The following is a 16,217-nucleotide window of genomic DNA, read 5'->3' on the forward strand; positions in this document are numbered from 1 at the left end:
TTTTTCAACATTTAACACAACCTATCTAATGAATACTTCTTTGGTGAAAGAACAAGTGTTATATGGTTGACATGCCGTATGATGGAGAGTGGAGAAATGTATCAGATTGATACCTTTTCAGAACAGTTAGCTAGGAATTTCACCGTAAATAAGGGAAATGTAAAGCTATCAATATTAGTAAAAACCAGTTTCCTCTGCATTTTTATTATGTTCCTTATTAGATCCCTACTTGCCAACATATCATAAAATAGTTTAATATATTCTGTCACAATGGGTTGGTTGGATGCATGGATTAGGTGCACCACTATGGAATAACAGGCCAAGCCTCAAAATGATTCCTGACATTTATTCTACAAATTAAGTGAACTAAGTCACATATTTTTATGATGGAATTGATAAATGTGAAAAAGGCTGAAGTTGAGTTGTTGTGAATCCAACAACTATAACCTGAAAATTCTACACCTGTGAATCCTCCAAGCATCAGAAAATTTAACAAATAAAAAGTTAGGATTCATATGGAAGAGTCAAGACTGTACCAACTAAGATAATCATCACTATCATCGTTCTAAAGATTCTTCTCCAAATTCCATCATGTCTCTATATATAGACTTCTAAACTCAAGGTCAAAATGTCAGACACAACCAAACAATTAACTTTTATCACTTCTCATCTCTTGTGAATCATCTCCATCACTCACATATTAGCAGTTAGAAAATATGGTTGTTCCAGAAATCATCTTCAGGGTATCTTTTTTGGCCATACTCATCAAATTGGCCTTGGCTACAGATTACATTGTTGGAGGCCCAAATGGTGGGTGGGACACAAACTCAAACCTTCAATCATGGGCATCATCTCAAATATTTTCAGTGGGAGACAATCTAGGTAAGTCAGTCCTAGCATGCATCCATGAAACATATTATCTTCATGTATTGTTTCTAAGTTGATGACATTGACATTGACATTGATGAATGCAGTTTTCAACTACCCGCCAAACCATGATGTTGTTGAAGTTACAAAGGCAGACTATGATTCTTGCCAGCCAACTAACCCTATTCAGTCTTACAACGATGGCGCCACAACCATCCCTCTCACTTCACCAGGGAAAAGATACTTCATCTGTGGGACAATGGGACATTGCAGCCAAGGAATGAAGGTTGAAGTAAACACTCTTGCAACTGCAACAGCTTCTGCCACACCAGCAGCATCTCCTGAAGATTCTACTACCCCGTCTGCAGAATCTCCTGAAGAAATTCCCACAGCACCGAGTCCATCGTTCCAAACTCCTATATTTTCTCCAGTCATTCCTTCCACTGGATTTCCTGCTTCTGTTTCACCTCTAGCACCGAGTCCATTGTTCCAAACTCATCTTGAAAGTCCTATACTCTCTCCAGTCATTCCTTCTACTGAATTTCCTGCTTCTGCTTCACCTCTAGCACAACATTCGCAAGACGTGTCAGCTTCATCTACCAAGGAAGGAATTCTACAAGCCTCCTTTGCGGTACTTTCAAGCTTTCTAATGATGTTTATGGCCTTCTAAGGACGGATAAAATTTTAGTTAATCGTTACTTCTGAGTTCATTGTGTGAAACTTGTTCTGCTGTTCTCTTTGTCGGTTTGGTATGTTATTGCTTACAAATTCAGATATAATTTCTATGAGCGTGTATTATTAGTCAATGATATTTGATTTTCTGATCATCCTACCGAGGATAAGCTTGCTCTTACCATCTTCAAGTCATCAAAACTTTGCTTAAAAACTGAGGAAAATAAACTACTTTCCCACTAGAGCAGGTGATGTGAAAAAGACAGAACAGACAAATAGAAGAGAACTTCCCCTATATTAATCAACCGCAGAAAATAAATTTCCTATATAACGATGAGGTGATATAACTTCCCAAATGGAAATGATATTCATTCAGCATCTTGGAACAGTAGGCACTTTCTGCTCTTGAAAATGAAAGAAATATAGATGATCATTTTGGTTCTAGAACCTGGACCAAGAAAAAAGGAAACATTCCAGCAAACAATCACTAAAACACACTTTTATTTTTAATCATGCAACACACATTATAGCCATGACATGGTCCACTTTCTTAAAATAGTTGAAGCAACAATATCACAAATTTATCTTATTAATCAGTTTCCGAGCACACTTCTCCAATGACTTTTAGAAAACACACAATAGGTAGTAGGATGGATGACTTATACAAAAATAACACAAGCAAAGAGCACACACAACCAAGTGGATGCTATTGCTAACCACTTTATGCAACTGGAGGTCGAAGCAGATGATCCTTTGATGTATCAACTGCAGCAGGGGGCATAAACTGCCACATAGCAATTCCAGGATAGCCAATGAAAGGTATCAGCTTATGGGTACCAACTTGTCCTTTAGCAGCTGGGCCTTGAGGGAGGAAGCTGTTCTGTATATTTGTCAGTTTTACCTGCTGCTCCAACTTTTCTTTCTCTTCCTTCAGCATATTCTTCTCATCACGAAGCTCATTCTTCTCAGCCTGCAAGGAACAAAAGTTCAGAACTACACACAATCAGCATCATGGTCACCCCTTATTTGATACAGAAAGCTTAGCAATCGAATTCCAGACAGAACTAAACTCTACTAACTCAATTCATCAAAGTAAAATAATCTCTAGAAACAGAAAATCACCTTCAATTCTTTAACTTTTCCCTGTAGTTCATCATTCATTTCCTTAAGCCTTTCGGTTTCATTTCTCAATTGGACTACCACTCGAGCAGCATCACTTAATATTGCAACTTTGTCTGTTTTGGGCGGCCTACCAGGCTCCAAGATGGAACTCAATTCCAGAAACCTTAAAATCATGCCAAATTGAAGACATGAGATTTTGAACACTAAACTCAATCACATAAGACGCAAGGTAATAGCATGCCTATCATTCAGTTTATCCCTTCGCATTTTTTCGCGACACGCCTTGGCGCCAGATGCACACGACTCGGTCTTTAACCTGCAGTAGGAATTCCAAAGGATTTAGGGAAAAGAATGAATGAAAGAGAAAGATGACAGAGGTAAAAGAAAAAGAGACCCGAAAATTCATCACAAATTTCAAGTTAGTGTAGGCACAGAATCACGTCAAACTTACAGTCACTAATTGAAGTCTTTGTAACCAAACATACTTAACCCTGTATTAGTTGACTAGAGTTTAACATAGTCACTGTTAACTAACAAAGAAACATGGTAGTCATTCCTAATCTCCAAATACATGAACACCAATTAACACATGAGAAACATTCTTGAGGTCCATATTCTTCACTATGACTAATAATAATTGGTTAGACACAATTGAAAGAATCACTCAACGAAATTCAGAGCACTATAAGATTCTTTTCACTCAAACCCACTTTGACTGTAATACATAAGAATTAATTTCCTCTTCTATGTTTACATCATGGAGAAAATTTTTATGTAAAGTTCTAGTCAATTGGGTGTAGTATTGCTGTAGAATCCCTTAAGACATAGAACATGTGATGGGAGGCTTCAATCAAACTGTACAAAATTGGAAATTATCCTGGTTATGATAACTCGAACATCCCTGCTCCATGCCAAGATTCCAAATCATAGAAACAACTTTTACTTCATATATTCTTTACAGAGCCAGAAGAGATATTACCGCTTTGAAGGACTATTTTCCAGAACAGTTGAATCCAGTGAGTATTCCATTTCCAAGCTGCAATTATAAAACAATCATCATAAGGCAGTTCTAGCTTTCAAATAAAGGTTAATTAAAACAATAGTCAGCAACAGAAAGTGGTGCAAAGTGTAAACCAAGCAGAAAGTAAAAGAAGAAGAGAAAGTTACAAACGAAACCGACCTGGTATGTGAAGGACCCTTCAAGGTGTGATTTTGAGGCCCCCAAGTAAAACCTGCAGAGTCTGCTGCAACCATGAAGTCAGCACCGGCTACAGGGATATCAAAGCCATAATCATAAAGCCAACCGGAGGCACCAGTTGAGGAATTCATGTCCATGTTGGAAGCAAGCAAGAAGAGAGAAGAAGAGTGTACTGTGTCTGAACTGAGGCTAGGAGAGCAGTGAATAGCGTGAGAATATTATAATACTATGTAACACAACATTATTCATTTGTTCCTTTGGCTTTTGTTTATTTTATCTTCCGTTGTAAGTGTAAAGAGAAAGTCATTGTGGTGATGAGGGCTGTGACGGAAGCAGCAGATTGTGCGTCATTCTAGAACAGTGCACCATGGCCAATTGCATTACACTGCCTTACGTTGTTACAGTGCAGAGGAACCAAGTAAACGCCATCGTTGATGCCTTTGTGTTGGGCCGTTTCACATGCAAATTAAGCCGAGTTGACCATTCAGCCGCGTTACTATTTTTCATAAAACAACATTCACTTTTATAACTTTTTGTTGTTGCTAACGTAAACACATTCTACACAGTAGTTTTCTTTTGGTACGAGACACAGAAATTGTTAAGGCTGGTTATTCTACTCGATCACTCAGATCAACGTATATAATCAGCATTCAAATGCGGTATAAAAGTTTGTTCAAGATAAGTAATTATTACGTATAAATACCATCTTAATTTATTAATAGTAATGATAATATCATAATAGTGATTAGCTCATTGGTGTTAATATAATGTGAAGTTTTTTCATTGTTGTCTTCATCTAGGCTCTTTGGATGCATAATAAAATACAACTAGCCCTTTCCCGGTGGCTTGAAACATGCTGTTCATTGCCGTGACGTGATCTGCATAAAAATATCATTTTTGAAATTAATAACTTAAAACAGAGATTAAACACACAAAAAAAAAATTATTACACTCCTACTTTAATTAATAGTAGATTGCTTAAATTATTGGTAAGTTAAGTAATATTATGTAAAAATGTAGAGAATTACTGGGATAAAAAAACGAGAGTCTGTTTTAGGGTAAAAAAATACTTTCATTTTTGCGTTCACATTCTCTTTCTCCTTCCTCTCGACTTCGTCTTCTTTGGTCCTTCTCTTTTGTTTCAGTTTCCATTTCATCACTGCCATTGAGCGATCTGTGTGAGTTCGTTATAATCATCGAGCGGCCCGTGTGCGTTTTTTCGTCTTCTACAACATGTAAGCCTTCGTTTCTGTTTTCGTTTTCGAATTGGTGTTTACATTTGTCAATGAAATTTATATTACAAAAAAATTGGGGATGTGCTTGAATTTGTGTCTTTCATTTGTAAAAAATATGTTGGGATATAGTTTAAACCGAAGAAAAGAAGGAACGAATAGGGTTGATCATCTGATACTACATCCATAGCACAATTTTATTACACCTCCAAATTTTTCTATGTTGAGTTTCTGATTTCATTTTTAATTCTTCTGTGGAAACTAGTTCAAGTGGTTTAAACATGGGTCAACATTGAGGTATATATATGTACCATCTCTTTTCTCATTTTCCAAAATACTCTGTAACAATATTTTGTTTGATAGGTACATTGTTTTAGAGTTTGATTTTGCTTCCTTTTCTCCCCAGACATGTTTATAGAGTTTTTTCAGCAAATGCAAGTGAAAGATGTACAGGTATTTTTGTTGGACTTATTTATGTTTTGGTTGTCTTTAGCTTCTTGGACTTGGTGTGAGATGTTTGTTTTTGACTGGTCTGGTTGGGAATTGGTTTTTGAAAGGTATCTAATGATTATTTTACACACTTAAATTTTTACATTTAATTTTTTACATCCACTTGACACTATTCTTATTTATTTTTTATTTTTTTCTTTCTTGAAAAACTACAAAATTTTACATTTTTTAAACCATTTTATCTTTGTAATCTCTGTCAAATAAATGTAAAAATGTGTCATCAATATTATTATTATTATTATTTTTATTCTCTGTTATGTAGGTTAGTTTTTGTGAAGTCTTTGTTTTCCAGCATTTATGAATAATAATGTAAATAACCTGTTGAAGAGAATTGAGGGAGAATACAATACAAGAAGGGAAACTAAAAGGCATCAGCAAAAACACTGTACTTTATGGTTTACATAAACTTTAGTCAGTTTAGAAAAATAAGTGTCCATTCCTTATTTGTAATGGAAACACCAAGTTAAAATTAGCAGCCTTGTGTATTTATTTGAGATATGTAAAACTAATGAGACCACTATAAATCAATTCATTTATTAACTCTTAAAATTGTGTAAAAATAATTGGTAAATAAATCAACAGACAGTAAATAAGAACCTAGAGAGATCAACCATTACTAGCTAATTGATCTCCATTATTGAATGCTTTAGTATTAATGTCTCCATTGGAAAAAATTTAGAGGTACCTAATTTATAGTTTTGAGCATTGTGGTGCAAAGAGGTTGAAATTGCATGGTATATTTATAAAAGTAAAATACATTAGAAAATAAGGCGAATAATGCTTAAAAGAACACATGAACATAATGTAAGTTTATCCTAATGAATACTCAATTCACAATGTAAGATGATAGGTTAAAAACATCAACAATAGAATCAGTATATTTTCAAATAACTAGGTGAGTATGAAATAATTGCTTTAAGCACAACTCAATGATTATGTTAAAGTTTTGTGTGAATTAGGATATGTATGATGTTAATACTATTTGTTGTTTATACTAGGACTTTTTGTCCGATTTTATCTCAACTTATTGCAATGCCATGACCTCTTATCATATTAAACTTTAACACTACTCATAATTCGACAAAAATCATGTTATCTTAGAATTTTAAAGGGATGAATTTTGACACAACTTGTCGAGGATTTTTAGAGTAGTTACTAGGATTTTAATTTGAATAAAACTAAAATGAAAACCTCTTATAACTTTAAACGACAAACCTTAACACAACTCTAAAATTACACAAAAAATACACTCAACAAAAATTATCCTAATTAACTTGAGGAAAGTTGAATATTCTTCAACTAACCTACTACTCTAAGTGTACAAGTGTATGTTTGGATTATTATTTGATGTAATTTAAATGGAACTTTACACCTTTTAAAGCACATAATGTACAAGTAACAACAATGACTGATTGAAAGAGGTAAGCTACGTTTAATTTAAAAATAAACAAAACACATTGTAACGTAAAGTATCAATCAAAATTCAAAAGCGTATCAAGGACAAATTGCCCTTTTATTACCAAATACATGACAGAACATGGAAGTAATAGCTCTACACAATGTTGGAAATGTGTTTTCAAACAGAAACAAAAACTTAACAATGTAAAAAGCTTCGATTCTAATTAGAATTATGTCCAAGTCATAGAGGAGATAAGAAATTTTGACACAATTCAATGATTATGAGAAAGAGGACTCAATTTTTTATACAAATTAATTATATATATTGTTTTAGTTTTAACATAAAATTGACGAATTGATTAATTGATCCTACATAAATAATAAATTTTAAATCCAACCAAACTTTGACCTATGCAAATCCAATCCAGTTTTTAGTTGACCTGGCTAAGCAACCTGATCCACTAGCTCAAAAGTCCATTAAATAACTTAAAACGTTATTGTTTTATCTTTGGGGGAAAAAAAGTGTCATCATGGATGAAATCATGCCTCCACTTATTAGATTGTTAGTGACAACTTGCCCAGAATAACAAGAACATGGTAAGTAATAATGGCAGCGGTGAATACAAAGATTGAACCACAGAAAGGGCAAAAATTAACTTCAGTGATTGTCATCATTGAAAATCAATGCAGATGTCAGGAACCAATTTCTAATTTCACTGGGCCACATTAAAAAAAAAGAAAATAATATTTTGACACCAATTTTTGACACTATTTTGACATTGTATAGGTGTCAAAACGTGGTTAGAAGATTTCAAATTAAAAAAAATGAAACAAAGACATATTTGGAAGAAAAAAAATCAAAGTTTATTTTTTTAATTTAAAATCGTCCAATCACATTTTGACACGTGTGCAGTATCAAAATAGTGTCAAAAAATTGGTGTCAAAATATTATTTTTCTTAAAAAAAATGTTCTCCCACCCTCAGACTATCGCAACACCCATTAGAAGGAAATAAATAAATAAATAACAAAGAAACTCATCAGTAAAAGAATGAAAAAAGGAGTAAAAATAATATAAACCACTCAGATTTAATTCTAATTTTCCTTTTAGACCCAATTGCCATCACCAATCCCGCAATTGCAAAATGCAGATAGATAGCTACACATTAGCATGCACAGTATCCTGGTATAGGTGAATTAACATGTGGCGCGGTCACACTTGGAGGATTTGCAGGGGCAGTTTCCTCCGGCGGAGGTGGTGGCGGCGAATATGGTTTTTTATCGAAAGGAGGAGAAAGGATTGGATTTGAAGATGAACGAAGATTGCAGAGTAAAGAAAAGTAATTTTTTAAATTTTTTATGTTTTAAAAAATATACTATGTTTTAATGGTATAAATTAGTTTTACATTACCGGCTACTAACCATTGTTTTTTTTATCTAGTTTATGTACACAGCACACAATGGATTTTACGTATTAGATTAATAGGTAACGAAAGATTATATAAATTGATATTTATTTGTAATATCAGAAATTAGTAATTGATGGGTTTTCGTGTGAGGCCCAATTACAATTAGTAGTAGAAGATGATCTATTATAAAGCCCAATTAAGAAGCAGATGAATGACGATGAAAAAATTGACACTGACGGTCCAGAAACGATCTCTATCCTTCATCATCGGTCCAAGAACGAAGAAGCAACATCCACCACGTCCCTCATCATATAAGCTTCATCCCTTAATTAGAGCCTTTAAATAAACCTATAAGAAGATTCAAATCAAGAACATTATTAAAGTTTTTTCATCCTTTTTCTCTGATTTTCCCTCAGATAGGTAGACTCTCTTATTGCATGGGTCATGCAGTCAGTGTGAGGAAGTGCGATTAAGCAGCGAGCAGTAAAATGGAAGACATAGTGTATGCAGCACAGCGGAACATGGGGACAAGAATGACGTTTCAATTTCAAGAAAGGTATAATTTCCAGCAAGAAAGAATGTCTGGTGAAGCTATACGTGTGAAGAGAGCAAGGAAGCAAAGTGTCAGCCATGGGTTCAAATTGGATGGTCGTCACGTCAAGAAACAATCACGTCTTGGACTGCCATTGAAAGCTTCACCTGCTAAATTCAAGGTAACCGTTTCTTTCATTTCTCATGTAAGTTCCTTGCTGAGTTTAAACATTTTAACGGTTTATCAACCTTGTACGTGTTCTTTCTTTCCTTTTTTTTATTGATTTTCATTTTTACAGTAGTGTTGAATATTATGATAATTTTATTTATCCTTTTACATTTTCTTATGACCAAACAAACTTTCATATAACACGTATTCTTCTTTTTTTTTCTTGATTGATTTTTATTTTTATGCAGTGTTCAATATTATGACAATTTCATTTATCCATTTACATTTTCTTATGACCAAACAAACTTTCATATAATACAAATTAATTGGATTGACAATAATGACCCTCTTGCTTTCTATATTTTGTATCGTTATTGGTCCCGCTCTTATATGCTGCCACGAGACTATTAGGCTGAAAGCACAGATAATGTTATTATAATAATAATAATAATAATAATAATAATAATAATAATAATAATAATAATTAATAATAATAATAAAATAAGAAGAAAGTTGACTCATTCACTTAGAGCAATCAATAATTTACTCTGTTGTATATGTTTTACTAAACACAACCAAAAATTTAAAATGATATTAAATAATCCAGACTTTGTTATTATTTTTTCAGATATTCCTAGCCAACAAATAGAACATATTAAAATTTTAAAACTTTTGTTTAATAAATGTTTGATTGAATTTATAGTGCATCCACATATAATTAACACATCAATTGATGAAAAACTTATAAAATCTCCTATTCATTCAAATCTCATAGTAACATGTAAACTCTGCTCATAAAATGCAGGAACAAATTCCTTCAATTTTCGAAGAGCAAATGCATACAAATTATGTACCAGTATATGTGATGCTCCCAGTAAGTCGTTATATTTCTTTCTTCGTACCTGTGCCACTTAGTAGAATGTTGTTGTATTTTAAAAATGTGATGTTGTTGCTTTCAGTTAGGAGTTATTACAAATAAAAATGTTTTAGAAGACAGAGTGAAACTGGAGAAACAACTGAAGAAGTTACAAGCAGCAGGTGTCGATGGAGTTATGGTTGACGTCTGGTGGGGCATAGTTGAATCCAAGGGCCCTGGACAATATGATTGGTCCGCATATAGGACCTTGTTTCAATTGGTTCAAAAATGCAAATTGAAGTTACAAGCTATAATGTCGTTCCACCAATGTGGGGGAAATGTGGGGGATTCGGTTTTCATCTCACTACCTAAATGGGTTCTTGAAGTTGGAGAAAAAAATCCTGATATCTTTTACACCAACTATAAAGGTATCAGGAATAAAGAATGTTTATCCCTCGGGGTGGACAAAGAACCTGTGTTTCATGGAAGAAGTCCGATTGAGGTCAACTTTCTCATATACTTTTATTTCATATATTCTTGCTGTCTCTGAACTCTTCACGTTCCTTAAACATCTCTATTTACCAAGTCTTACCACTATTCCACTGTAACTAATCACGTGCCCGCCATTTAGCCATTTTGGGTCTACCCAAGTCCAATTTTGGGTAACTTCATGAATTGAGAAAAGCCTAGCGCAAAAGAAAGCCAAAAGGAATTGTGGTTCTTTTTGGTTTCCAATAATTCATGATATTTTTTCTTCTTTATGTTAAAATAACTGTTTAACATTTTCATACAGCTGTATAGAGACTACATGAAGAGCTTCAGAGAGAATATGGACGAGTTTCTTAAATCTCAGCTCATTATAGACATTGAGGTAGGACTTGGCCCTGCAGGAGAACTCAGATACCCCTCTTACTCACACAAATTGGGGTGGGTATTTCCTGGTATTGGAGAATTTCAGGTGAGTTTGGAGTTTTCTGTGTTAGATTTAGAGAAGATTGAGTCAGAAAACTTTGTCTCCTCTTGCTGGAGAACTTTCATATATATACAAATAATTACAATCTGTCAAGCTGATTTTCAGTCCACTAAATAAGCTAAACTGTCATATATACCTTTACTAACAGCTAATTATCCTAATTAAGAGAATAACAGTTACAAATAAATATATAATTGCATATCTTTGCCATTCATTCTATTGACATCCCCCTCAAATTGATGTTGGTGAATCTACAAGCATCAATTTGCCAAGTAGAAAATTGTGACGCTGGCGTGACGATGATTTAGTGAAAATGTCAGCTATTTGAACAAATGTGGAGACATGTGGTAGATTGATGACTCTATGATCATACGCTTCTCGGATAGAGTGACAATTGACCTCGATGTGTTTCGTCCGTTCATGGTAAACTGGATTTGCAGCAATCTGTATGGCACTGGTGTTATTAGCATGCAGTGGAGTGGGTTGTGCTTGAGACAATCCAAGCTCTGTAAAAAGACCACGAAGCCATATTATTTCAGAACAAGAAGCAGACATTACGCGATATTCTGCTTCAGTGGAAGACTTGGAGACTGAATCTTGTTTCTTACATTTCCATGAAATAGAGCATTTCCTAGGAACATACACCAGCCAGTAGTTGATCTCCTAGTATCTGGACAACTAGCCCAATCAGCGTCACTATAAGCTTGGAGTTGAAGAGATGAATTACCAAGAAAGAATAAGCCACGACTTGAGGTGCCAAGGAGATATTTAATGATACGCTGCACTGCTGAAAAATGGAAGTGTCTTGGAGATTGCATGAACTAACTAACAGTGTGAACAACAAAAGAAATATCAGGACGAGTGATAGTCACATAGATGAGACTACCAACTAGTTTCCGATATTGAGTGGGATCATCAAGAAGTTCTCCTTCATGTCGTCTATATTTAACATTAACTTCCATTGGAGTGTCAACGAGGGTAGCATTGGTGAGTCCCGCTAGTTGGACCAAATCTTGAATATATTTATGCTGATTTACAATAATGCCTTCAGGATGGTAATGCACCTCTAAACCCAAGAAATAATTGAGATGGCCTAACTCTTTCATGTGAAAATTTGAATGCAACATTTTTTTGATTCTAGAAATAGCATCTTGATCAGAACCAGTGACCACAATATCATCCACATAAACAAGAAGTACGACGATGCCTTTAGGAGTCTGTTGAAGGAAGAGTGATGGATCATACTGACTTTGATAATCGAAAAACCAAGAAGAGCGGAGCGAAACTTTTCAAACCATACTCTTGGGGCCTGCTTCAATCCATATAAAGAGCGTTTCAATTTGCAAACAGTATTCGAGGAGAGAGTCGACATACCACCAGGAAGTGTGATGTAAACTTCCTCCTTAAGGTCATCGTGGAGGAATGCATTTTTGACATCCATTTAATGTAATAGCCAAGATTTGGATGCAGTAAGAGCAAGGATAGTGCGCACAGTGGTCATCTTGGCAACTGGAGCAAAAGTCTCGTCATAGTCAAGGCCATATTCTTGCTTATTTCCAAGCACAAACAGTCGCGCCTTGTACCGATCTATGGAGCCATCCGAACGCAACTTTATAGAGAACACAAACTTACTGCCTAAAGGTTTAACAAATGGAGGACATGGCACTATATCCCATGTTTGATTTTCCTCCAAGGCGAGAAGTTCACTTTCAATAGCTTTTTGCCAACATTCATTCTTCATTGCCTGTTTATAAGAAGAAGGAATAGGAATAGATGATAATGTTGCTGTCATGGAACATATATACCTTTCTAGGAGCTTACCAATGCGTGAACTGCATCGTAAAGGAGCTGGTTCTGGTTCTGGAGCTTGTACTGGATCAGCATTAAGGAATTATCTTGAAAGGGCCCATGGACTTGTGCTAGGTGATGTTGAGTGGTAGTATTTCGCCTTTGATAAGTCAATAGAGGTCTAGATGATGAGTAACCTGTAGAAGAATTAGAAAACAATGGCAAAATAGAAATTGGAGAAGAGAACGAATCAGGATGATTTGCAAAGAAATATACATTTTCTAGAAAAATGACATTTCGAGAGACCCGAATCCGATGAAGGTTAGGATCATAACATAGAAAGCCCTTTTGATGAGGAGAATAGCCAAGAAAAGCACATTTAACAAATTGTGCAGTGAGTTTGGTGCGCTCGTGTGGAGGAAGATGGACATAACATACACAACCAAAGATATGAAGAGTGGAGTAATCGGGTGGGTGACCAAATAAACGAGTGAAAGGAGAGTCATTACCTATGGAAGGAGATGACAATCTGTTTATAAGATGAACAACAGTGGAAAGGGCTTCACACCAAAATCGTGATGGCACATGTGACTCCAGTAAAAGAGTGCGGACAACATCTAACAAATGGCGATTTTTTTTGTTCAGCCACCCCGTTTTGTTGGGGGGTTGATGGACATGATCTTTGAGATAAAATGCCATTGGCTTGCAAGAATTCCTAAAATAAGTGTGATGTGTATTGCCCCCCATTATCAGAGCAAAGAATCTTGATTTTGGAGGAAAATTGAGCCTAGACATAAGCATTAAAGAATTTGAAAGTGGAAAAGACCTCATCTTTTGAGTGCAAAAAATAGACCCAAGTGAAACGATTATAATCATCAATAAAAGTTACAAAATATTTGTAATTAGCATGAGATGTAATTGGTGCCACTCCCCAAACATCACTATGAATGATATCAAATGGTTGTGTTTCAGTCGACTGATGTGTTGGAAAAGGTAGAATTTTACTTTTGCCAAGCTTACAAGGAATGCAATTAAAATGAATATTATTAAGAGATGGGGTGTGTTTATTTCCAAGAAAACCATATTTGAACATGTCATGGAGAACATTTGAGTTGGGATGCCCAAGGTGCTTATGCCACACTTGGTGATCAACAACAGCAGAATTACAAGAGACTAAAGGCAAAGAAAGACTTGGAGGCAACGAGAAATGGATGGGAAAAAGACGTCCAACTTTAGGCCCCTTCACGATTATCTTTCCCGAGTGTTGATCATGCACAAGACAACCAGACTGTGAGAATTGAACTTGACAATCATTGTCAACTAATTGACCAACAAAAATGAGATTACTGGTTAGACCAGGAGCAACAAAGACATTCGTTAGAAATGAAGAAATATCACCAGTTTCTGTTATAGGCAATTGATTTCCACCAGCAATATGTATTGTGAGATTCCCCGAATAGTTTTTTATATTAGTAAGGAATCGGGTATTGTTGGTCATGTGGTTGGAAGCCCCAGAATCAAAGTACCATGTGGAAGAGGAGTTACCTGATAATCCCAAAGCAGAAAAAGTTGAAATTATCATTTGTTGAACCATTTCAGGGGTCAAAGTTGGAACATCAGTAGTAGCCTATGGATGGACAGGTGCTGGATTGGCAGAACTGTTGGGAGTAGAAGAAACATTTGTGGTTGTAAAAACTGTTACAGGTCGTCATGGTGGCCTTATTAGGCATTCCTTAATAATATGACCATCCTTTTTACAATAGTTGCAGAATTTTTTCGGACAAGTTGAAGCATAGTGGCCAAATTAATTGCAACTAAAACATTGAATAGTACTCATGTCATGGTGTCGTGACTTCCCTTGTGCCACGTATGTCACCGGAACAGTAGACAATCTTTGTTCTTCAATGATAGACTGTGTAAGAAGACGTTCTTCACGTAACAACTCATTGAGACATGCATCTAATGATGGGACAGGATCTCTATGCATGAGATTTGATCGGATACCTTCAAAGTCAGATCGCAATTTCATAACAAATTGGTTGCGTTTAGTAATATCATGAATTGTTTGTACGAAACTAAGACCTTTGGAAGGTAAATTTGCATAAACTATATCAGTGTCTTCAGTCCAAAGATTCATGAATTGAGAGGAAAAATCAGATATGGAGAGACTATCTTGTTTAAAATTAGCAATGTTGTGCTCAAGCTGGAATCGACGAACTGCATTATTTTGACTATAAATTTTCTTCAGGTAAGACCACATTGTGCTTGCAGTCTTGTAAGGGCGAAGATTCAGGACAATGTTCAAATTCACGGAACCAAGGATCCAGGCCATGACTTGAGCATCTTTGACTGCCCATTGAGCATGAGCAACCGTATCTTCATCTTTATCAGGAGCAGGAGTGCTGCCATTAACATGACCCCACAAATCTTTTCCGATGACAAAAATCTGGGATTGGAATGCCCAAGCTGAGTAGTTTTTTTCGTTAAGGCGAACGAACAAGACATCATATTTTTCGCAAGCCATGGAGCTAGGAAAAATAGAGACGAGAAGAATCGAGAATCGAGAGTTCGAAAGTCGAGAATCGAAAATCGAGAACGAGACTGGAAAAAAACGCAAGCTAGGTTTGGGGATCGTAACCTAGACTGATACCCTGTTAGATTTAGAGAAGATTGAGCCAGAAAACTATGTCTCCTCTTGCTGGAGAACTTTCATATATATACAAATAATTACAATCTGTCAAACTGATTTTCAGTCTACTAAATAAGCTAAATTGTCATATATACATTTATTACAGCTAATTATCCTAATTAAGAGAATAACCATTACGAATAAATGTATAATTACATATCTTTGCCATTCATCCTGTTGACATTCTGATGAAGCTATTTGTGTATAGTTCTAAAATACATTAGGTACATAATAACATCAATAACTTGAGAGTATATATTCACGACTAACATCAGTAAGAACAAGTCATCAGGTATAAACTTATTTGAATAAAATCTTGCAGTGCTATGACAAATATCTTAAAGCTGATTTCAAAAAGGCGGCAGCAGAGGCAGGTCATCCTGAGTGGGAGCTACCAAATAATGCTGGAAAATCGAACAATACCCCGGAATCTACAGAATTTTTCAAATCAAATGGAACTTATCAAACGGAGAAAGGCATTTTTTTTCTGACATGGTATTCCAACAAGTTGTTAACCCATGGTGATGATATCTTGGATGAAGCCAACAAAGTATTCCTTGGTTACAGAGTGAAATTAGCAGCAAAAGTAAATTCTTTGAATGAATATAGTAAATGAGCATGTTTGTTTTTTTGCATGAATTACCTGATATTTTCATATGAAACAGGTTGCCGGAATCCACTGGTGGTATAAGACAGAAAGCCATGCTGCAGAGCTTACTGCGGGATATTACAACTTATGTGATAGGGATGGATACAGACCCATAGCAAGGATGCTTTCCCGACACAATGCTATTTTAAATTTTAC

The 16,217-nt window shown here is 35.3% G+C and overlaps 3 protein-coding genes across 3 annotated transcripts in view; 2 read left to right on the forward strand and 1 right to left on the reverse strand.

The window, feature by feature from the left end:
* Window positions 1-610: 610 nt before the first annotated feature.
* Window positions 611-1,694, forward strand: LOC106761634 (uclacyanin 1). Its single transcript, XM_014645200.2, has 2 exons — window positions 611-882; window positions 975-1,694. Exons 1-2 carry the CDS (start codon window positions 717-719, stop codon window positions 1,535-1,537), a joined length of 729 nt encoding a protein of 242 aa, XP_014500686.1. The 5' UTR covers window positions 611-716; the 3' UTR covers window positions 1,538-1,694.
* A 324-nt stretch (window positions 1,695-2,018) lies between these two features.
* On the reverse strand, window positions 2,019-4,088 carry LOC106761106 (transcription factor bHLH115). Its single transcript, XM_014644614.2, has 5 exons — window positions 3,842-4,088; window positions 3,641-3,697; window positions 2,903-2,977; window positions 2,662-2,824; window positions 2,019-2,509 (listed from the first exon to the last, which is right to left on the reverse strand). The coding sequence occupies exons 1-5, from the start codon at window positions 3,994-3,996 to the stop codon at window positions 2,261-2,263; spliced, it is 699 nt and encodes a 232-aa protein (XP_014500100.1). The 5' UTR covers window positions 3,997-4,088; the 3' UTR covers window positions 2,019-2,260.
* Window positions 4,089-8,670: 4,582 nt separating this feature from the next.
* Window positions 8,671-16,217, forward strand: part of LOC106759698 (beta-amylase) — a 9,453-nt gene continuing 1,906 nt past the window's right edge. Inside the window, exons 1-6 of the mRNA XM_022780276.1 lie at window positions 8,671-9,119; window positions 9,912-9,980; window positions 10,066-10,464; window positions 10,756-10,920; window positions 15,735-15,998; window positions 16,078-16,209. Of these exons, the coding sequence (XP_022635997.1) occupies window positions 8,895-9,119; window positions 9,912-9,980; window positions 10,066-10,464; window positions 10,756-10,920; window positions 15,735-15,998; window positions 16,078-16,209 (1,254 nt within the window). The 5' untranslated portion in view covers window positions 8,671-8,894. The remainder of the gene's footprint in view (window positions 9,120-9,911; window positions 9,981-10,065; window positions 10,465-10,755; window positions 10,921-15,734; window positions 15,999-16,077; window positions 16,210-16,217) is intronic.

This window comes from Vigna radiata, chromosome 5 (genome assembly GCF_000741045.1).
Source record: "Vigna radiata var. radiata cultivar VC1973A chromosome 5, Vradiata_ver6, whole genome shotgun sequence".
NCBI lineage: Eukaryota > Viridiplantae > Streptophyta > Magnoliopsida > Fabales > Fabaceae > Vigna > Vigna radiata.